Source organism: Colletotrichum gloeosporioides (genome assembly GCF_011800055.1).
Source record: "Colletotrichum gloeosporioides strain Lc1 chromosome Unknown consensus_112, whole genome shotgun sequence".
In the NCBI taxonomy this organism is placed as follows: Eukaryota; Fungi; Ascomycota; class Sordariomycetes; order Glomerellales; family Glomerellaceae; genus Colletotrichum; species Colletotrichum gloeosporioides.
Genome location: NW_025544757.1, coordinates 101,427 through 122,768, shown reverse-complemented (window position 1 = coordinate 122,768; position 21,342 = coordinate 101,427). Strand labels below are relative to the sequence as shown.

General features: G+C 50.4%; 6 protein-coding genes across 6 annotated transcripts; 3 read left to right on the top strand and 3 right to left on the bottom strand.

Annotated features, from left to right (window-relative positions):
- Nucleotides 1–2,567: 2,567 nt before the first annotated feature.
- Nucleotides 2,568–2,993, bottom strand: GCG54_00013141 (uncharacterized protein; the record flags this gene model as incomplete). Its single annotated transcript, XM_045413001.1, has 1 exon — nt 2,568–2,993. One exon carries the CDS (start codon nt 2,991–2,993, stop codon nt 2,568–2,570), a length of 426 nt encoding a protein of 141 aa, XP_045256782.1.
- Nucleotides 2,994–3,910: 917 nt separating this feature from the next.
- GCG54_00013140 (Minor extracellular protease vpr) lies at nt 3,911–8,340 on the bottom strand (the record flags this gene model as incomplete). The annotated part of the gene is made up of 5 exons (XM_045413000.1): nt 3,911–4,526; nt 4,580–5,317; nt 5,365–6,716; nt 7,412–7,829; nt 7,886–8,340. 5 exons carry the CDS (start codon nt 8,338–8,340, stop codon nt 3,911–3,913), a joined length of 3,579 nt encoding a protein of 1,192 aa, XP_045256781.1.
- Nucleotides 8,341–11,546: 3,206 nt separating this feature from the next.
- Nucleotides 11,547–12,956, top strand: GCG54_00013139 (NADH-dependent flavin oxidoreductase nadA; the record flags this gene model as incomplete). Its single annotated transcript, XM_045412999.1, has 4 exons — nt 11,547–11,724; nt 11,779–12,446; nt 12,503–12,847; nt 12,912–12,956. The coding sequence occupies 4 exons, from the start codon at nt 11,547–11,549 to the stop codon at nt 12,954–12,956; spliced, it is 1,236 nt and encodes a 411-aa protein (XP_045256780.1).
- Nucleotides 12,957–13,725: 769 nt separating this feature from the next.
- On the top strand, nt 13,726–14,709 carry GCG54_00013138 (uncharacterized protein; the record flags this gene model as incomplete). Its single annotated transcript, XM_045412998.1, has 1 exon — nt 13,726–14,709. One exon carries the CDS (start codon nt 13,726–13,728, stop codon nt 14,707–14,709), a length of 984 nt encoding a protein of 327 aa, XP_045256779.1.
- A 167-nt stretch (nt 14,710–14,876) lies between these two features.
- GCG54_00013137 (uncharacterized protein) lies at nt 14,877–16,748 on the bottom strand (the record flags this gene model as incomplete). The annotated part of the gene is made up of 1 exon (XM_045412997.1): nt 14,877–16,748. The coding sequence occupies one exon, from the start codon at nt 16,746–16,748 to the stop codon at nt 14,877–14,879; it is 1,872 nt and encodes a 623-aa protein (XP_045256778.1).
- Nucleotides 16,749–19,594: 2,846 nt separating this feature from the next.
- Nucleotides 19,595–20,740, top strand: GCG54_00013136 (uncharacterized protein; the record flags this gene model as incomplete). Its single annotated transcript, XM_045412996.1, has 3 exons — nt 19,595–19,767; nt 19,793–20,393; nt 20,474–20,740. 3 exons carry the CDS (start codon nt 19,595–19,597, stop codon nt 20,738–20,740), a joined length of 1,041 nt encoding a protein of 346 aa, XP_045256777.1.
- Between the last annotated feature and the right edge of the window lie 602 nt (nt 20,741–21,342).

Sequence of the window (21,342 nt, the reverse complement as noted above, 5' to 3'; positions counted from 1 at the left end):
ATACTATATAGGCGTATATACCACGCCCCTAAATACGCTTATACCTATGCTAATATATATCACTATATATATATATCTATACTTTATTAGCTACTTATAACTAGCTTAATTTAAAGGATAGGAATATATAAGTACTATTTAAGTTTAAAAGGATTAGATAGAGGTAGATAAAGTTCTCAGGCTATATATAGGAATATTAATAAATATATAATAGAAAAGAAAGTAGAGATAGAATATATATTTATATTATTAAAGTTATAATAGCTAAAAATAGCTTTAGAGATATACTTAGAACTATCTAAATATATAATTAACTAAATTACTCTAAATAATTATAAATAGGAGTATATACTTATAGATAAATAAGTATTTAATTAAACTAAGGCTTTTATAGTTATAAATAGGATTAGATAGAAATATAACTAGAGTTTTAGTTAGTAATACTATATTACTAACCTTATTAGGGATTAATAAAGATATATTAGTATTATACTAAAGTATATATTAGTAATATATAGGGGTATAATAAAGATATAAGAATAATAGAGAGAAAATATATAAAAAATAGAGTTATATTATATAGTAATAAATATAAATATTTACTTACTAGATTATTATCTTAATAAGGGAAGAAAAAAAGTAGAAGCTAGTATAGGTAGGAGATTTATAAATAGCTATTAAGGAGGTCTATATATATGATTAACTAATTAGATATATTTATTTAAGCGAGGGCACTACTATACGCATGCATACTAGCTATAGCTGTAGAAAAAAAGAGGGTTTTAAGCTACTAGTCCCTGCGGACTTCCGTAGAAATCGTCAAAGCGCAACTGTATGGACTGTGCGTCAACCGAGTAGTACGAGCGACTCGCACTATCTCGGAAACTTAATCTAATGGGACATAGAAAAGCTGTTGACAAGATTAATTATCAGAAAGTCTCTTTGCAAGCCGGGACGGTGGTTCTAATGTTCCTCTTTTCCTCGCGCTAGAACTTGTTGGGAGTTTTTGCCTGCGCAAGACGCAAGAAAATATCCATCACTCTCACATTAGACGCCGTGAACGTTGAAAAGTGCGTTTTTGCGAATTCAAAACCAAGGCCCCATAGATGTCTCACTAGATCACAAATGAAGAAGGAATTTCTTCACGTCAAAGGCAGTCATGATTAAGCTTGCAGAGAGATTCTGCCGGAAAACCACACCGCCCTCTATTACCCTTAACTATGGCTTGTTACCTTGATGTGCAGTGTTAGATCTGCCGCTCCAAGAAGTACGCTAAGTGTCTCCGATACCTCTACGTCATGCACTGCCACAGTTCGACTGATTTATTAAAGTAATGGTCTGTCATCAAATGGGGGAAATGATCTTTCACATTTTAACAAATCATCTGAGCTCGTTATTTATCTCTCAATTATTCAACGGCTACCTAGTCACTGGGTACAGTACTATTGAGATTTTGCCGATGGAGCTTCTCCTCTGCATTATGGATCATCTCACCGCAGCTGCACGAGCATCACTTGCATTGACGAGCGCAGTATTGTACCACAAGCTAGGATCAGAATCCCTCGACATTACAGACGACGCTCATTATTCGAACTCCTACTGATATTGGAGCGCGACGGCTTTCCGGTGAAGAAGGTCCCCTGCCATACTTGCCGCATATACCATATGCCTCAAGCTTCCCTCCCCCCTTCAGGAAACCCCTGGGTCATTTGGACAATGGCAGAGCGTGTAGGAAAGTTTCAATCGATTTATCTCCCAGAAAACATGCACTGGAATATGGTATATGCGATTATGCGATCGTATCGTCAAAGGACATACAGATATTCGCTGGATATGCTCGCCTCAAGCAAGGATTCCCGAGTCGGCCATGCGCAAATCCGGTACACTACGAGGTGTCTCATCTGGAACGGCGACCTCATTCTTCGCACAGTTATTGCCATGCTTCCATGTCACGGTGATGAGCAAAAGCAGCGTGTGGCCGCACCAAACCTGAAACACATTTTGCGGTCTATGAATAATTGCTGTGGCCACGTTCGCTGGACCGAAGAGTTCCCTCAGATTTGGCCGGAACAACAACCACAACACTTCGAGCCCACTGCGCACCGGATCGATCCTTCGAACGAGGAGAAGGACGGACCGGACAGAATAGCCATCCTCACCAGATCTAGGAAATGCCTCCGCTGCTTTACAAGCTATGTCTATCAGTTGGACGACCTACCGGATGGCAGTGGTCGGGTAGTTTCTCTGGCATCTTACAAGATCTTGGGTAGAGGCGAGAGCGTAAGTGACCCAAAATGGAATACTCACTTATGGCATGCGTCCACAGAAAAGCAGCCAAGGCTGTGGCGTAAGACTCGCACGGTTCTCAGGAGTTGATGCCGAGCAAGGTGGAAAGCAGGCAGTTGTAGCAGATGGGGACTAGAACTGGAACCATGGTGCTTTGAGGGTCTCGCGCGCGATTAAGCCAGGATTTTGTCCAATTCGATCTTGATTATCTGTGGTAGTCTTCAAACCCTGAAGGCTCTATTCCAAGTTGACGTACTCGAAGAGAACCAATCAAGGTTGTCTCATCCAATATAATAGCTAAATTCTCCTATACCTTCGATCATGCATCGCACAGTGTTTCCAGTTTTCAGAAATCTCCCGCGGCCAAGCCCGACGCCAGCTCCAGTTCCAGTCATAATCATGTCGCCAGGGTGTAAGGTCAGTTGATGCGAGAGCTCTGCAACTTGCTCGGCGACAGAGAAAATCATGTTCCCGGTAGTAGTGTCTTGCATGAGTTCATTGTCAACCCACAGCTTCATTCCCAGGTCTTGTATGTTCGGGACCTGGTTGGTCGGCACCATCCACGGGCCGATCGGACACGAGCCATCGAAACATTTTTGACGAAACCAGTCAAATTTGAAGGCATCGCCAGATCGAAGTTCTTTTCGCTGAATGTTTCGTCGGAAAGAAAGATCGTTTCCAACGGTGAAGCCTGCTACATATTTCATAGCATCATCCCGGGAGACGCGACGTGCGACACGCCCAATGATCGCGACGAGTTCAAGTTCCCAGTCTACCATGAGGTCAGGTGAATCTATTTTCGTCATAGATCCTGGCCCGCAAACTCCTGTGGTGTTCTTCAGAAAGAAGAAAGGTGGCTCCCCTCTTTCCTTCAAATTTGGACCTGGCTTGACGTCCAAAACGCGGCTCATTTCGTCGAGATGATCGGTAAAGTTGCCTCCCGCACAGAAAATTGTCGTCGGACTTGGGATCGGTGCCAACATCTTGATGTTTTTGAGGGCTTGATATGAGACGTTTGCCGCATTTGGGTCAAGAACAAAGCTCTCCAATCTTGAACTAATCTGATCCCAATCTCGGAGGGCATCAAGGGTGCTGACACACGTAGTAGAGACCACATCGCAGAGATCATAAACCATGCCATTCACGTGAACGGCGCCTCTTTGGCCTTCGGTTGTTTCGTGAGTAAGAAGTTGATATGAAATACCTTCCATGGTTGCGAAGCCGATCTGAGAAATTCTCATTTGAGTCGCTGCTTCTTGACCGAGCCCCCCAGGCAGGGCGTCTACTTCAAATAGTTCAGACGGTCACGGTCTTGCCCGGCATTACCGTCTCTAAAGTTTACCACATAGTTCACGCTACTCCAATCATGAGCACTTGATTGGACCTGTGGATGAGGCATGCATGAGACGAAAAATGGCGTCGGCCGGACTGCGGGAAACAGCGGTGGATTGCCCCACCCGAGTGTTCAACGGAGAGCATGTAATCATACTCCAAGCATATTGATCTCGGACTAATGTAATTGTATGTTCTACACGTTCAGTCTAGAGAACAGGTATATTGCTGCACATCCGCCGATCTAGTTTAACTATCCCAGCCGCACCATCAGGCTTTGGGACAATTTTCTCTAATCGATATATTGAATGACGAAAGGCACTGTTTCCGCAAAATCCCAGTCTTCACGCTTTCCGCGGTCGCCAAAAACCCGGAGGCCACTGAAAACGATTTTATAGGTTCCCTCAGGCACAACCGTCCCATCCGCGAGCTCTCCTGTAAACCCGAGCCGGTAGTTTCTCCTCACGACCCAAGGTTCTGGAAAGCCCGAAAGGAACCCAATGCTATCGATGTCGAAGAATGCCGTTGTGGGAAGGCCCGTCTCCGATATAGCCACCACATCGGCTCGAGCCATCTGCGTTCCAAAGTGCAAACTGGCCTGGATGCTCGGATATTCCACACTTCCCGGCGGCGTCGTGCCAGGGCGGGGTATTGTGAACGTGGTGTTGGGAGCGGTGGGATTGTTGAAGTAGCCGAGAAATGTTCCATGCTCAGGGCCCTCGAGGAACGTCGGGGTTTCTTTCATGCTGCCGGCAACACCGATATATGGGATGCTGTGCGTCTCTCCGTTATCGGCTTCGATCGTAATCAGGCCGCTATATACGGGCAATTGCGTCGCATTCACATTCCGCGGCGGGACCACTTTGACAGTGACTTCTGCCGACGAGCCTGCCGATATACTTATTGTCCTATGCCTCATGTCAGCTTTGTAGGATGGTTCTTGCAGATGACACCAACTTACTCTGTTGAAAAAGAGAGCTCAGCCCAGTCGTCGACGGTTGGATTCGGAAACTGAGAGGCAGATCTTGAGCCCGAGGCGAAGGTGTAGGCTGTAGCAGCCTTGGTGTGTCCAAGTTTGTAAATCACTGCGTCCCCGCCTGTGTTCCGGATGCTGAAAGTATGCTGTGCGACCAAATTTTCTGTGTCGTTGAATGAAATCTCGCTGACACTTGGGATCGTTTTTGCATGAGCGGCATCGTATGCTTGGACTACGCCAGAGCCTTGCTGGGGCACAGGCGCTAGTATGCCGTGGACAGTCGCTCCGTCAAACCAAGGCCGGGCCCTGGAGGTCGATGAGATGACGTTCCGCAATTCGACAGGATCTGTTGTCCCTCTCGCTTGACCGACAAGTGCAAATACTGCAGCAATCAAAGGTGTTGACATGGAAGTTCCGGAAAGCACGGAATATTCTCCCATTACCATGGGCCAAGTTGAGAGGATATTTCCACCTGGAGCAGTGAACTGAGGTTTGGATACAATCTCCCATGTAGGCCCCCAAGCTGTGGTCAGACTGGTGAGATCACCAGATACGTCATTGGTAACAGCCTCATACCGGATGTCTGCTGCAGCGGGGTCGACGAGGTGAATTTTGATGTCCGAACCTTGGTTCAATAGGTTTATCCAAGTGGCTCCCTGAGCTGGAGTGACGGTCCCAACGCCGATGATGCCATCTGAATAGGCGTAGATTGTTGCAATAGAGCTTCAAAAGTTAGTAATGTGCAGAAAAGAATTGTTGGGCAGACCTACAAGTTGCTTTGACTATAAAACAATAGATACTTGCCTCCTTTGGCAGCGACGTTGGTGGCTTGTGTAGATGAGTAACATTCCGAGGTGTCCGCCACCCGAAGAAGGACAATCCTTGACGAGAGATCAGGTGTGCTATCCGGCAAAGGACTGCAAGCATCGTTCGCAGAGTCAGATTTGTTGCTCACAGACCAAAGCGGCAAGGTGATGTTTTCCGCGAACTCCGGCCCACCGCTGATGAAACCAAACGGCTCTGAGATTCCTGTTGCGTTATTCACCGTATAAGAACAAGCAGTGAGCAAGAGAGGCGTGATAATATTATCAACAGACCCAGCAGCTGTTACTTTGAAGCCGGTCGCTGGTGATGCCGACAGAAACATGCCAGATCTTCCAGAGTTGCCCGGGGCCACAATCACGGACACGCCTTTTGCTGCGATTCGCGATGCAGCTATGGCCCAAGGATCGTTCGCCCACCCGGTGTACTGCCCCGCCGAGCAGGATATGATGTCGCTCCCGTCTTCGAAAGCAGCATTAAAAGCATCGAGCAGGATATCATTTGTTGTCAAACTGTTACAACCCCAAGCCCGGTAAGCTCCAATTGTGACATCTGGAGCTGCTCCAGTGAAGCCCAACTCATTGGCTTGAGCTGCAATGATACCAGCCACATGAGTTCCGTGGCCAATGCAACCGTCATACGGATCCGCATCTGGTTCAGGGCTATTCGGAGGAAAGTAGTTGTCGCCGGTGAGGTCCCATCCGTAGCTGACGAGGCATCCTTCTCCGAAACACCCCCCAAGAGCTGGATGCGTGTAATCGACACCGCTATCAACGATTCCGATACGAATCCCCTTGCCAGTGTATCCTTCAGCTCTCAGCTTGTCAACCTGCGTCATGACGTGTGGCGTGTATGTATCGGGCTCCTCGGTTTGCCGCTTGTCTACTCCAACAAACTGCCCTGAGGTAGTCGTTCTGGTTTTCCCAACATAAAGTGGCTTCGCTGTTGGTATCGTGACCATTCTAACAGGCCAAATTGATTTCACTTCGGGGCGTGCTGCAATTAGCACAGAGATGTCATTGGATACATCATTTGATCCGTTGACGATGCGGAAAGATGCGCCTTTGAACAGCTGGTATTTGAGATCCAGTCGATGCTCAACCTCCAGCCCAAGACTCTGATAGAAGCCGGGTGCATCCGCCATATCAGTTTCCCATTCCACGACAAAAGCTCCCGGAATTACAGTCGCGGAGTTTTCGGAAGATTCGGAGCTTTGATTGGCGAGGGGGATAGCGGGGTCGATGGTGGGGACTGTCGACAAGAGCGAGAGTCCAACGGCCGCGGCTGGCAACGAAAAGATCTTGAACCTCATGGCGACAGCACCTTGGAAGCAGCTTCCAATGGATGATCCATTTGAGAGAACGATATATCCTTGGGACTTTATATACTACTAGATAGATATGCGAATCTTGTACTAGGTGTTCATGTTGTCGGTCAGCAGGATGCAGGCTGGATGATACGAGGAACGTTGCCAAGCTCGTATCGACTAGCTTGACGAGGACTTCCTTGAAATGCCCAGCGCCGTTACTGCGATCGATTCGTTGATGAATGGCAAAATGTCGATTTACCTTCCTATTCGGGGTGGTTTGTGGGTATTGATGCTACTCACCAAGCCAGCATCATGCAGCCGGGGTTGCATGGCGCCAGGAACGGACTGATGGGCTTCGTGATCGCAAACTCCAGATAATGAGAGGCCACTCATTAGAAACTGTTTAGCAATTCCAGCAACCCTTTTGTAATTACACTTAACTGAAGATCGCCGAAAGTATCCGTAGTATTCATACGCTTTTATTGATCCCAGCGTAGCCGCAAAAGTTGAAACAAAACCCCAGCCGTCGTGCGACATCGTAAAAGATCATATGTACAAACAAGTTGAAAGATCACATCATGTAAGGAAATCGCAAGCTCTATGTGGAAGAAATCATCGCCCATGAAGAAAAGCAACGTCGCCTTGGTCGCCCATGGACATCATATCCCAGCTCAGGCATTGTAAACCGCGATATACTCGGCTTGGAAGCTGGCGCCAGAGACAGTGGTGGCCAGAGGAGTGGTGCTGCCGTAGTTGTTGTTGGGGAACTCGCCGCCGATGGCAAGGTTCATAAGAATGAAATGCGGCTCGTGAACAGCTTGCGTCCAGACGTCGGCGGGAAGGTCATCCTGAGTGACTTGCCAGAACAGAGTGTCGTCAACGAACCACCTAACAGCCTCAGGCGTAGCACTGCGGTCGACTTCGAGGGTGTACTTGTGGAAGTTACCCTGGCATGTGGTGCCGGGGCACTCCCGGTTTCCACCAAGACCATCCTTCTCCTTGCAGGGACCGCCGGGGCTGGTGCCGCAATGCATGACACCCCAGACTTTGTTGATGCCGTTCACGTTCTCGAGGATGTCGAACTCGCCGATGGAGGGCCAATTTCTAAAATGTTTGTCAATCCACATGGTCTTGAGTTTGAAGTACTATCAAATACTTACTGGTAGTTGCCGCGGTAAGCGGCGCCCAGGGTCCAAAAGGCTGGCCAGTATCCAATGCCATTGGTGCCGACAACGGGCAAGTTCAGACTGGCTTGGATTCTCATCTTGCCGCCAGCAGCGGCCACGAAGTTCGCGCGCTGGGTCTCGATACGAGCCGATGTCCAGGCACCGGCTGTATTCTTGATGGCGGTGATCGCAAGAGCGCCGTTTCCGTCAAGCTTGAGGTTGTTGACGTTGCTGGTGTAGGTCTGGATCTCACCCGTGCCCCAGTTGGCGGGGCCTCCGGGGTAGCTAGTGCCGTTGTCGATGATCCAGTTGGCAGTGTTCGGCAGGGAGTTGGCGGTTCCGACGAAGTCGTCAGACCAGGTGAGGGTGAAGCCAGCAATCTCTGGGACAGCAGCCTGAATGGCTGGGAGACCGACGGCAAGGGCCGTGAGAAACTTGTTGGAGACCATGACTGTGATGTGTAAGAAAAGGTATGGGTGCGGAGGTATTTTAACCAGATAGACTTACTGAATGAGTGAATGAAGTCAAGTGAGTGAATGGTAAAGAGTGAATGAAGTTGGAGTTGCTTGCTGCTGTACCCCTTTCCGTGAACATTACCCAGAGGCTTTCATGTCTTATATACTTCATAAAAGTGAGCTCATGGGGTGCTATCAGGGTGGTTAGTGAGCACGTGTTGTCGTCTTGGAGCTCACTCTTGCAATTTGGAACTGAGTTGGCGAGCAACCCCTGAACCACCTAGCCATGTCCATCGGTGTTCCCGCCGCGATGCCACGCTGGGCGCACCGCGGGCGGCCTTTCATCGTGGGCGGCCGAGGAGCCTGCCCGCCGCAACCCTTGTCATGGTGTTGTCTCCTTGCTACCCCACACTCAAAAGCCGACGACGCCATACGACACGGGCCAGGAAACGGCCCTTCTCGATGTACCCGACACCCAATCGAGCAGAAGAGGCATTAAGAACTGCCTCTCTTTTGGCCATTGGAGGATTATGGACCATATCATTTCTCAAATATGGACGCGCTAGTCATCAGACGGGCGTTCGTCTGATCTTGACAGGTAGTGTGGTGGTATTGCGAGCGGCCCCTGATAATTCTTCACAGCGTTTCGGCAAGACTCCCCTGTCGACCTCACAGGGGCGTTTAAAAAACCACTCCCTTTTAGGGCTGAGCAGTGAATTGTTCTAGGCCCTCGAGTCAAAAAGCGGAGAGGCCGATGGCACCCTTCACCATAATTCAATCATTTACTGTCCAAAAAGACTCATGACGCTTGAGATTTCGTATTGAATCAATGCATCGCCGAGTTTTCGCATGCGGAGGACTTGAGATTTAGAGTGAAGGGGGTTTGAACTGAGAAAAAGGGCAACATGTGGTTGGGTTGGAAATGCAACCCCAAGCCGAGCCTCCCCCTTTTCTCTCGGGGAAGTCGGCAGCGAGACGGCCGGATTCTCGGCCGTGAAGCAACACCTCCAATCGTTTGCTTTCACCGGAGGAGGCATGCTAGCACATGCTTCCGGCAACAACCTCTTGTTTGACGCTAGGCACGCGATGGCTACGACACTTGCGGGGAAGATGCCAACGGACCATACTGAGGAACACATTTTAAGCTTGTTTGGTGTACCTGACGATCGGTCAATCATCAGCTCCTCATTCCCCTCCTTTCAAGTGTCGGACGATGCTTCATGTTGACAGCAAACCGGTCCATCTTCCGGATCAGGTGTCTTGGCCGTTCTTTTTCGATGCTTCGCCGGCTTGATGTATAGCGATTTTAGGCCATGGTGATGTCTGGCACCCTTGCGACTTTTACCGATGCTGACCTTCCCTGACTCACGCTGCCAAAATCACGCGGGCAGCATTTGATGGTGAACGACTAGGAAATGAGCAGGGGCCAGCACGGCATCCCCGCCAGAAGCGATGGCCGGGCCTTGCAGAGCGCGACCTTAAGGGGTCCCGCAACGGCCCGATTATCGGGCTTGGGGACATCGGGCTTGCAGACCTCTAAGAGGACGGAGTCCGGGGAAGCTGACGAAGTAGTGCGTGGGGCAGGAGGTAAGAGCCGAAGAACGGTGGTCTGGGGAAACTGGGGCTGCTTTCCATCCTCCACGCGCTCTTATGATGGCCAAGCGATGTAGTACACAACGTGGGTCAGACGTGAGAGCCAAGAAGGATGTCTATCTAGTCTGGCAGGATTTCTGCATCAGCAGGATGTCGGCTGATCACCAGTCTGCTCACGTCCGTAATGAAGCCGAAGGAAAGGAAGTTTGAACCTCAGGGTCGACATTCGGCGTACGTAGGTTTACGATTGATGACTGGCATGTGCCGTATGCCACTTCCTCAGTTGTCGCCCAAGTAATGCGTCTTCAAAGGGCTCTTTCTTCCAGGTGCACGGGAGACGGGAGCAATGTTTATGGCATGTGCGTCCCAGCGAGCTGTCGGAAAGTGGTTTCAATTCCGTTGTCAACGAATAAATCAGATGACAATGCCGTTATTGCTGTGCGTGCAGTGGCTTCGGTTCGTTCCGTGGATGGCGTGCGTTGAGATGTGGCTCGCTGCTTGAAATGGCAAAAGTGTCGAGGATCCGATCGTCGTGGCGTGTGTTGAAGAAAGGGCTAGAAGCCTCGGAAATGCATGGGGGGCGCTGGACATAACACTACCTGTCCAGAGAATAGAATGATTGATCCAGTCACACTAATAGCTTGGAGAAAGTTCCACAGACTGCCCCCTTCAAGCTCCGCCGGGAAACGAGACCGCCTATTTTTCCTGTGTATTCAATTACTCTTGTCCGAGACGACAGTGGCGATGCGAACGATGGAAGCGATGACGACAATAGGAGCGACGGCCACGATAGAAGCACGACAATAAGATAGAATAGCCACAGGAAAAATAGTCGGCATAACACAGGAAAAATAGGCGGTCTCCGAGAAACAGCCCGCCGTTGTCTTTTCAGAGTGCTGACAGTCAGCCGGCATTCGAGCGGCACGGAAACGGGATCCTGCGGCGAGACATCCGGGGCGTAATCCACCGGTTGACTTGGCTCCGATGATCCGCTTCTTCGACATGAGGCGGACGGTGCATTCTGGAATTCGCGGGAGTCTCGTTCAATTTAATCCATCGAAACTTCACAGTTCACTTTCATGAATCGGTTCATCCACGTAAGTCCGAGCAGTGCGGAGTTTTTACTTGCCCCAAGCTCCCCTGTCTTTTTCAAGTCCGCTGCGCTGCTCCGCTGGGTTGAATCGGCGGGATTGTTCCTCCGCACCACTCAGTCTAACTGACTTGAAGCTGGCGCCATTCGTGATTAGCGATACCTCGGCACAAGTTTCACAAAGCACAGTTCACAGGCAGTCTTGTCCGTCGGCTTGTGGAGCCTCCCGTTTCGCCGTGCCATGATGCGATTATGTTCTGTCTTTGTAATCCGACTTTCCACCCCGTTTCTACTGGGATCGAGTCCCCTTTTGTGGGCCGAGGCCGTGCGATGGTGACAATCAAGTGAAGATAGATAAAGAGAATTTTTTCAGTTGAGCAAATTGAAACAGTCAGCACTTCGTTAAGCATCAAATACTAGCGTTTCGCTTTTTATATACTGAACAAATATTCCTTTCTGAGTTTACATTGCAGCGTTATCCGAAAGATCTAAAAGAAACACAACCTTAGACGTTAAAATGTCAAACACTGCTATCGCGAAGCCTTTGACGCTGAAATGCGGCCTCACTCTGCCAAACCGCCTCTCGAAGGCCGCCATGGCTGAGAATTGGGCTGACAAGGAGGGTTTGCCAGTCGAAGCGATGCAAACCGCATATTCAACATGGGCAGAAGGTGAATGGGGTCTCGTGATGACTGGTATGTACATCCTTTAGTCATCATTGAAGCTCGAAACTTGCTCACCAACAACAGGCAACGTGCAGGTCGATATCAAGTACCTGGGCTCACCTTCGGATGTCGCGTACAACGAAACGATCCCATACGATAGCATGCTCTCGGCCTGGAAGTCCTGGGCCGCCGCCTGCAATCGCAATGGTACCCCGACCATCGTACAGATCAACCACCCTGGCCGTCAATCGCCCCTGGGTGCTGGCAAGCGTGGTTTCCGCGAGAAGGCATTGTGCCCCAGCCCGGTGCCGCTGAACCTGGGAGATGGTTTCATCCCGCGTCTGATCAACTCGCTCCTCTTCGGCACCCCGCGTGAGATGACCATTGATGACATCAAAGACGTGGTCCGCCGCTTCGCACTCACGGCCAAGCTCGCTTCAGACGCGGGTTTCGCGGGTGTTGAGATTCATGCCGCCCATGGTTACCTCCTGGCTCAGTTCATGTCAGAGAAGATCAATCAGCGCACTGATGAATATGGCGGCTCGTACGCTGGACGCGCCAAGATTGTTGTTGAGGTCATCCGCGCTATTCGCGCCGCAGTCCCGAAGGAGTTCTGTGTTGGCATCAAGTTCAACTCGGTTGACCACCAGTCGCAAGCCGAGCTTGCTGGGTGCATTGAGCAGTTAAAGATGATCACGGACGCCGGCGTTGACTTCCTCGAGATTAGCGGTGGCACCTATGAAGATCCTTTGGTAAGTTACCAACACTGTTTAGAACCGAGACGCATCATCACTTACGTTGGAATCAGATGTCTACTGGAGTCGCCGATGAGAAGAAGTCCGAGCGCACGAAGGCTCGCGAGGCCTTCTTCCTCGAGTTCGCCAAGGCCATCCGCAACGACTTCCCAGATGTTCCTCTGATGGTCACTGGTGGCTTCCGGACTCGTCAGGGTATGGATGCTGCTCTCTCCAGCAAAGCCTGTGACATCATTGGCATTGGAAGACCGGCAGTCCTCAACCCTTTGTTGCCCAAGAACACCATCTTGGCTGCTGATGTGAAAGATGAAGATGCCAAGCTGTACGCGAGAAAGATTGAGGCACCTTGGATCGCTACTAAGCTCGGAATCAAGGCCATCGGCGCTGGCGCTGAGTCGGTAAGTTCCCCATCTTGTTACGCGTCAGTCTGGAATATTGCAACGAGCTAACACATCTTTGAAGGCTTGGTATGGAGGTGAAATTCGCAAGATGGGACTGAAGCTGTAGATGCAGTGAGCGAGCGGTAGGCCCAAGAGTTGGAATTAGAGAAGAAGTAGAGTGTGATACCACGTGGATAGAGAGACTCTTTGCGACTTAGTCATAAACCATGTCAGGATTTCATGGGGTTTTGGAATTGACATGATGCTTTAGCTTTTGATTCGCTGGTTCCAGTGATTTGTCAAGCCTCTTACCGGGAGGTATCCGTACGATGGAAATGAAAAAGGCTAGGAGTAGGAGATCTCCAAGAGGAGCCTTTCATCCAGATCCTCGGTAAACTAACGGACTTGCATAAACCAAACGGCGGTCAACGATGCATGCGGGCAAATCCAACTCCGCAAATTCATCACTAACAATCCTCGGGCATCTTCACCCGAACCTACAAATGAATATGGTCGACTAGAACCCTTCCCGCTTGGTAATGCCGGCCACATCTTCCCCTCATTCTCTCCGCACAATCCACTTTTCCGTTCCCCGGATTTTTATCCTGCTCGCAAATAGTCGCTCGGATCATCGTGAAGGATCCCAATTTGGTTGTGACCTTCCACTTAAGTTGGGGCACTTCGGGTTGCATGTAACCTCACAGTCCATCAAGAGAAATGTCGGCTCCGGTAGGTCGACAAGTCACCCCGCAGCCAAGACTTGCTCATCTTGCCGGAGGATCACGCACCAAGATAACTTGAGAGGGACTTTAGTATAAATATAGGTTTATAGAGTTGCTTTTTGGAAATATTTAGACGCTGCATTTGAGCTCGCAACATCATTGTCCAGCGCAAATATGAAGCCAAGCTTTCTGGTCCCATTTGGCGCTTTGGTACTCTCAGCCACCCACGTGCAGGCTGACCTGTCAGATCTATTCAATGTCACGACTTTCCCCAACGAACAGAAGGAGAACGTTACAAAATGGCTAGCCGAAGCTCGTACTCTTGCCGGCCCAGATCTGTCTGCTCACTACGGCCATCGATGTATCCTCGGTCAAGTCTACCCCGTCCTTTCCAACGCAGCTCAGACTCCTGGTTTCATCCAACCTCGCGAGGTCTTTGATCGTTTCTACTTCGTTGGGCAGAGCGCTGTCTCAGCATGGGCCTATGACACGGGAGATGGGCTGGTGGTATTTGACGCATTGGATAACGCGGAAGAGGCTGAGAAGATTCTTGTCCCTGGCCTGGTGGCGCTCGGCTTCTCTGGCAGCGACATCAAGCATCTTATCATTACCCATGAGCATTTCGATCACTATGGTGGGGCTCGGTATCTCCAAGACACATACAGCCCATCCATATATGCATCCGCCCCGGCTTGGGAGACCTTGAGCAAACTGGATGACGGGCCCGCCGAGGACAAAGTCATTGCCGAAGGAGACGAGCTCACCTTCGGCAATGTGTCAATCAAATTCCATGTCACGCCGGGCCATACCCCTGGCACCCTTTCCTCCATCTTCAAGCTTTACGACAATGGCGTCGAGCACACAGCTGGTCTCTACGGTGGAGGCGGTATCCCAAGCACTGCCACAGACAAGGAAAATCAGATCAACTCGTTCAATCGCTTCGCGGACTTGGCTACGGAGGCGGGTGTGGACACGCTTGTGGCAAATCATCAGACGCAGGACCGGTCTCTGTACAGCTTTGATCTCCTTGATCATAGACCTGCAGGAGGCGAGCATCCTTTTGTCATCGGGACCGACGCGTACGACCGGTATCTACGGGTGATGGCGCAGTGTGTGCGTGTTAAGGCCGCTAGAGATGGTCAAGATTTGCACATCTGAGGGTGGAGGTAGGTAGCCCAAGCTTGGTATCAACCACTTAATGTATATTTAATCTCGGTTGACTGTAGATACGTGCGTGCACACGTTCCAAAGAAGTATTTACATGACTCCGTTCAAAGGCTCTTCGTTCCCGTGCTTATTCTTACTAGGACTGAGAACTCATTGCTTTAGGCGGGCAGCTTCCCACTGATGGACCAGTAAACATTGTAGTTGAATCCTTGAGCATCGTAAAACGGGCCGAGGTTTACTGTCTTCCCACCTGCCGTTGCAGTGAAAGCAAGACCAGTCGTACCGCTTCTCTTGACCGAGGCCAAATCCAAAGTCGGCACAGCAGAAAGTGTGTCGCTTCCGTAGTTACCGCTCAAGATAACCGGGCCGAACGCGAGTGCCGCAATGCTGGGGTTGTCATTGGCGGCGATAGTCTGCAGCTTCATCGGCAACTTGACGACAACGGTGTCGCCGTCAGCCCAAGTGCGATCAATCGCAGCATATGCGCCAGACGTTGCAGTGACAGCTTGCCCGTTGACGGTGACCTGGGCGCCTGAAGTCCAGGACGGAATGCGCACTCTAAGGGTCCACTTTCCAGAACCAGAGACCTTGAGAGTAGTGGTGTCACCGCGGGGGAAGTCAGTTGTCTGTGTGACGGTCACACCTCGCTGAGTCCAGCGAAGCACCGACGGGACGAACAGGTTGACGTAGAGAGCAGAGTTGTCGTAGAAGTAGATGGAGTCCATCAGCTTCGTGTTGGTTTCAAGACCGGTTCCCTGGCAACACCAAAACGAGTCGTAGTCAGTACTCCAAGTGCCGCCGCCCCAAGCAGGGCCGACACCACGACGGCCGCCAGGGTTCAATGGAGTGAAGTAAGTGATGTGACCGTGATTATCCGAGGGGTTCTGCTGGCCAAGAAGGTGGTTCAGAAGAGCTCTCTCGTAGAAGTCAAAGTAGTGAGTAGCGCTCGGGTTGGTCAACCACAACTCTCTCGTCAGTTTGAGCATGTTGTAAGTGTTGCAAGCCTCGCAGGTATCCGAGTTCAGGAATCCAGCAATGGCATTGGGAAGTCTGAAGTGCTCCGCCTGGCTGTTCCCTCCAATGGCGTAGGAGTGGGCGCTGACGGTGATGTTCCATGCATTGCGGGCGATGTCTTGGTACCGACCTGTTCCAGTGGCCTTGTACTCGCGAGAAGCACCAATCCACTTAGGGACCTGAGTGTTCGCGTGCAATCCATTTAGAGAATCTTGGTTGGACGCAAGAGGGTCAAAGATGGCCGCGTGATCGAAACGCTGAGCAACCGTGAGCCACCGTTGGTCGCCGGTCTGGTGGAAGATGTCCGCCATGACTTCGTTCATACCGCCAAATTCGGTGCTCATCATGTTCTGCATCTGGGCATACGTGAGCTTCCCCGTGCGGAGGTCGACCCAGGCAGCCATCGCCAGAAGCACGTCACGAGCGTTGGTGTCACCGATGTGGCGCCAGACATCGAGAAGGCCGGCCATGGTCTTGTGGATGGCATAGTATGGGACGTTGCCGTTGGACAAGCTGCGGTTCTCGACGGCGGTGATCTCGGATTCGGGAAATCCGGAGAGGTAGCCAGTGTTGAAGCCGACGTTTGCATTATTTGCCTGGCACTTCTTGAGTTCGGCCGCAAAGTACGTCGCCCGGTTCTTGCACTCAGTGTCGCGCAACTGAGCGTAACAATAAGCCCAGGCGTTGAGGAAGTGGCCCTGGAAGTGCGTCCGGAAAGGAAAGTCGGGGGCATCCCAACCGCCGTTGGTCTGCGCGTTGTTCGTAGATAGACCGTGGTTCTTGCGGAAGTTGTAAAGCAGCCGCTCAACATCGACCCATTTCAGGTAGGTGAGGGTACGAGCTTGGTTGTCGAAGAGGCGACCACTGCTGAGAGTGACTTGGCTCATGTCAAAAGCCCAAGCCGAGACTCCTTTCTCCTGGTTCACGGGAGGCACTGCCTGAGCATTCGCTCCTGCAGACAGCAGGGAGAGCGCGAGGGCTGCCAGACCCTGGCAGGTTTGCGCGTTAAACCACATCTTGCTGGCGGTAGACGCTGAAGCCAACGATGATCAGAAACCAAGGGAGTTGTCTTGAAGAATTGTCAAGCCTAATAACATCACGGAAAGCCCCTCGAAATAACGTGGACATCCCTGCTTATTATACTGGATGGGCATGACGAGTAATCTTAGCGGTCTTTATCGTTCCCCGTGGGGAATACGAAGGCGAACTTAGCTTAACTCAATAGAGCGGATCTCGTGATGCTCAGCGGTCCACTGCCACCGTTCAGACTCGTCGACTACTGGTGCGCATCCTCGGTAGCGGAGGTGAGGTTACAGTCAATTACTGATGGCATGTTTATCCAGGGCTTATGCAGGCTAACCCCTGACTGGTGTCCCCCGCATGTTGGGGTAGACGCGGGCCACGACTCAATTGGCGCGGCACTCAGCAAGCTTTTGCCCGCTTTTGAGGATCTGCCTGGAATTGTGTGCCGATGATCGTCTCATTGGATGTAACCGTTGAGACTAAGCCAAGACAACTTGCAGCGATGGCAGTTCGTTTGCGGAAGTACTATTTCCATCGTGGACTTGAAGGCAGAGAGCTGCAAGACATGGCGAGAAGGTTGCATCGCGTAGATCAAAAGCCGAAAACATAGAAATCATGTCCAGTCAATTCTCGCCGCTAAGTTGCGATATGTAACATTGGTATTCCGCGTCTTGACTAACTGCATGGATTACTACCACTCGGCACTTTCGGCACGGTGATTGCTATCTTGACAGCATTGCTGATTTGATTCAGGCCAAGTAAGGAAGCAATGCAGCACTAGAGGGACACCAACTTCAAAATCGCAAGCGTAAACATCTAACTCGCACGCTTCAACTTCCCGTTGTGAGGGAAGAGGATCCTGATAATAGCCTGTCCGGAGACTTACCGTCAATGACGGTAAATGTCCGTCACTGCTTCACCTTTGGCTCCTCCTGTCCCGAGAACCCCCAATGCAATTAGAAGACCTCGGAATGAGTGGATTAGACTTTTTTCTATGTAGGTAGAGTTGACAGAGATTTTCTCTGGTGGATCATATCAGGCGCAATCTTTTTCACTCGCAAGTTGGACTCGGGAGTATTGTTGCTATCCAACTTCGTCAAATAGCACAAGTTTTCACCACCGTTTGCTTTTCACGTTACGCCAGTAAGACTTATATGTGGTCGTTGTTCCAGGTCTCTTCGATGCGCCCACTAGTAGAGTCGGTGAGCTCCCAAAAAGGGGTTGCCACGCGCGCGGGAGTTTTCTCCTTTCAGGCTGATAGTCGGCATACACAGCGATGGGAATAATGGCAATGAGAATAAGAATAATGACGATCGCAATTCGAGATATTGGGAAAGAAACCAATAACACCATTAGACCTAGCGTGGGTATCCGTAGGTCTCTTAGCCAAAATTATTCGCGCGGGTGGCATTCCAAAGCTGGCTTGAACCTGTCCCACTTTCATGTTTGCGGAACTAAAAATCCTTGGGGTGTCCTCAAATTGAATTTGTCCGTGTTTGCTAACGATAGGTTTCGGCTGTGATGCCTATGTGACAAAGCCCGCATTATCCCATCAACTGCTGGTGGACTACAGTATTTGGGATCGGCGAGCGCCTCCAGTTTTCTTCTATTCTGCTCAACCGCAAAATTCGCTATTTGCTAGAAAAGATTGTTCATCTTCGCGTAGAATGTATGTAGTGTTCCACCAGCAGTTGATGGAATACGTCATAAATAGTGACCGCCTGATGTGACTTATTAGTTATGGAATACCTGCAAGTAATTTCGATGATAAGCCCTTGGCTAATATCAAAGATAAATTTGAAATGCATTGAGAACGATCATTTGACGCGGCGTAAGATCTGTTTCATTGAGAAGTGAACCCCTAAACCCGAGGCCTTAAAGTTCAGATAGCGTATAGATTTCTAAATCGAGCCCAAGATAGAATTTTTTCAATTGCTTGCATATGATTAATGCCCTCATGAGCAGCTCGTGGAAGTAGGGGAAGGCTGGAGACAATATTTTGAGCATGGTGTGTTAGAAGCACTAGAGATGTAACCGAGATTCAGATTCAGATTCAGATTCAAGAACTGATAAGCTTGAACTTTGAAGCCTCCTGGCCACCAATTGAACGAAAAGCTGTCGTAAAATTCGCCCTGGCAGCGTGGCAGCCCAAGTTACAATTGATGGCGAATCATGCGCACGTGGCTCGGGACGACGCCTTGGAACCACAACGTTATTTCAACATCATGGGACCCTGTCAGGCAATCACTTTCATAACTGGTGTTTTTCGAGTAAGACCTGACTGCTGCCTTCATTTTTGGAGTCGCTACCGATTCAACTGGTCGTTTGAGGGGCGCAGCTTTGCGCCCGCCCCACGAGTGAAGCGGGCCGTGTGCGGGTGACCAACCGCATAGGGCGATGACATTTCTTTTGCACATTTTCTATGGCGATTACAGGCTCTATGCCATCGAATTTTCCTTGGCTGTGTGCCCTGAAGCCGTGTATGCTACCCAACTCAGTCTAGCCTGGTCCATCTCTACGGGGCTCAAGCCTACGAGGACAGGGGCTAATGCGGCACAGCAGTCGCCCGGCCAGGGTGAGAGACCGGCTCGAACCGACAGCACATTGGTCTATGACTGGATGGTGAATCGCCAAGATCGTGGGCTCACATGTCTGGTTTTGAGTTGGGGTAATACTTAAGCTTGTTGTCGACCCGATCCTCTATGATTCTTTTGCTCCATCATAAGTTAAGATCGTCTCGGCAACAACCCAAAGTTCGACTAAGTTTTCACCGCAACACCAAAATCCCTTAATTCCTAATATACCACGAGACTATTCGAATCGAGCGAAAAAATTCAAGATGGATTGGCAACCCTACATAACAGGATACATAGTCCGAAGTGTCCTATCGGGACTAGTCATCCTCCCGGCCTTGGGGGTCTCTGCCCTTGCTCTTCGTAAGCTCGGAGCCAAGCATGACCCCACGCGCCGATGGGTCGACTTCACCAAAGCAGCCTTAGGACTCTGGAGCATGTGAGTGTCTTCTCTCATTTCTCAGTGCGCAGTGTCCGGCATCGCGGGCTACGTGCGAACACGAATGGCGTAACCTCTCCTCGGTCGATAAGATGCTGACTTTGTCGGTGTTCAAAAGATCCCAGCTTCTTATTCTCGTCTGCTGGATTCTGTGGACAGTCGTGTACTTCCAGCGCCAAAATGACAGGAGTTATTTTGGCCTAGATGATGCTTCTCCCTACATTTACATTGTCGGCTCACTGCTTGGCACACTGGGCCAAGTCGCCCTTCTCCTTGCCTTTTTCTTCCTCGTCCACGCCCTGGCTCAGCTTCGTGGTGGTGCCACGACAGATGACTCCAGGGCCTCTTTTGTTGGCAGAAAGGTAGTCTTCGTCGGGTCAGCCCTGATTGCTCTCGTAGAGGTAGCAGTCTTCTGCTGCTATATTGCCTTTCAGATAATGTACAAGATTCTACAAGAGAGGAGGGATCGCTACGTGCCAGGAGACTGGGACAACGCGATTAGGCTGTCATTGGCTTCTGAATACATGTCAGCTAGCAATAACTGCATGCTTCTGATCGCTGCCGTCGGCATGACCATCTATGCTTTCCAGGCACAGAAAAAGGCCAGGGGTAGCCCTGTTCAGAAGGTGAGAGGCTTTCTGTAGAAACTAACGACGGGATAGTTTTCAGATGAACGCTTTTACTAACTTGTCCATTCGTTCATTAGGCTGCCACCCTTTTGCTCGTCGCGGTATCCCTTTGGCTCGTTGCAAGGATTTGGGCCTTTATCACCACCGTGATGTCCTTGGCCATGTTTTGGTGGGGCCAAGCCTCGGCGTACGTTGGAATTATCGACACTATCCTCGCCATCTGGACTACGTTCGCGGCTCTGATGCTTCTCTACATTTTGGCTTCCAGCAACGCATACGGGTTGTCAAGGCTGCATTACCAGGACGAAGAGGATGAGCAGCGTGTTTGGGAAGAGCGAACGTAAACCACATCTTAGGGAAATCTGTCAACGGTCATGGGTGGGAAACCTTTGCACGGCTCTCGTCTATTCTAATCATATTCTCCTTTGTTTCCAGAATGGCACCTTGTGGAGACCTGTGCCCGGGGAAGATTGTTAATGGTGCAAGACGACGTGTATTTAAGTAGAAGGCGATATATGCCGTAGTTGGCCATGATGGCCATCTCACGCCGCTTCCTACTGTGCTTGAATGGCCGTGGAACATCTTTCAAATGAGCGTAGTTGACAGACGATAGGGGCCATCTTGCATGAGCGGGAACCCATGCACTTGGTTACCTGGGTTCTAACTTCCAGCTGTGGCGTTAAGCGCTTTCGTCCCGGGATTGTGGCAAGATCTATGCACGATGGGGGTAGTCTCCGCTACCACACGACGTTATTCTTCTTTCTACTATGCTAATCCCCGTTATTTACCCCGCGTGAGATCACATCTGTCTCCAAAAGACTTTATGCCGGCCTCTTTGCCCCGGATGGGGGATCGACAGCGCGCTCCTTCGCTACTCACAACTCCCGAACCGAACCGAACCGACCACCCGGCCCGGCCCAGACCTTCCCCGAACGGGGCTCGGCAC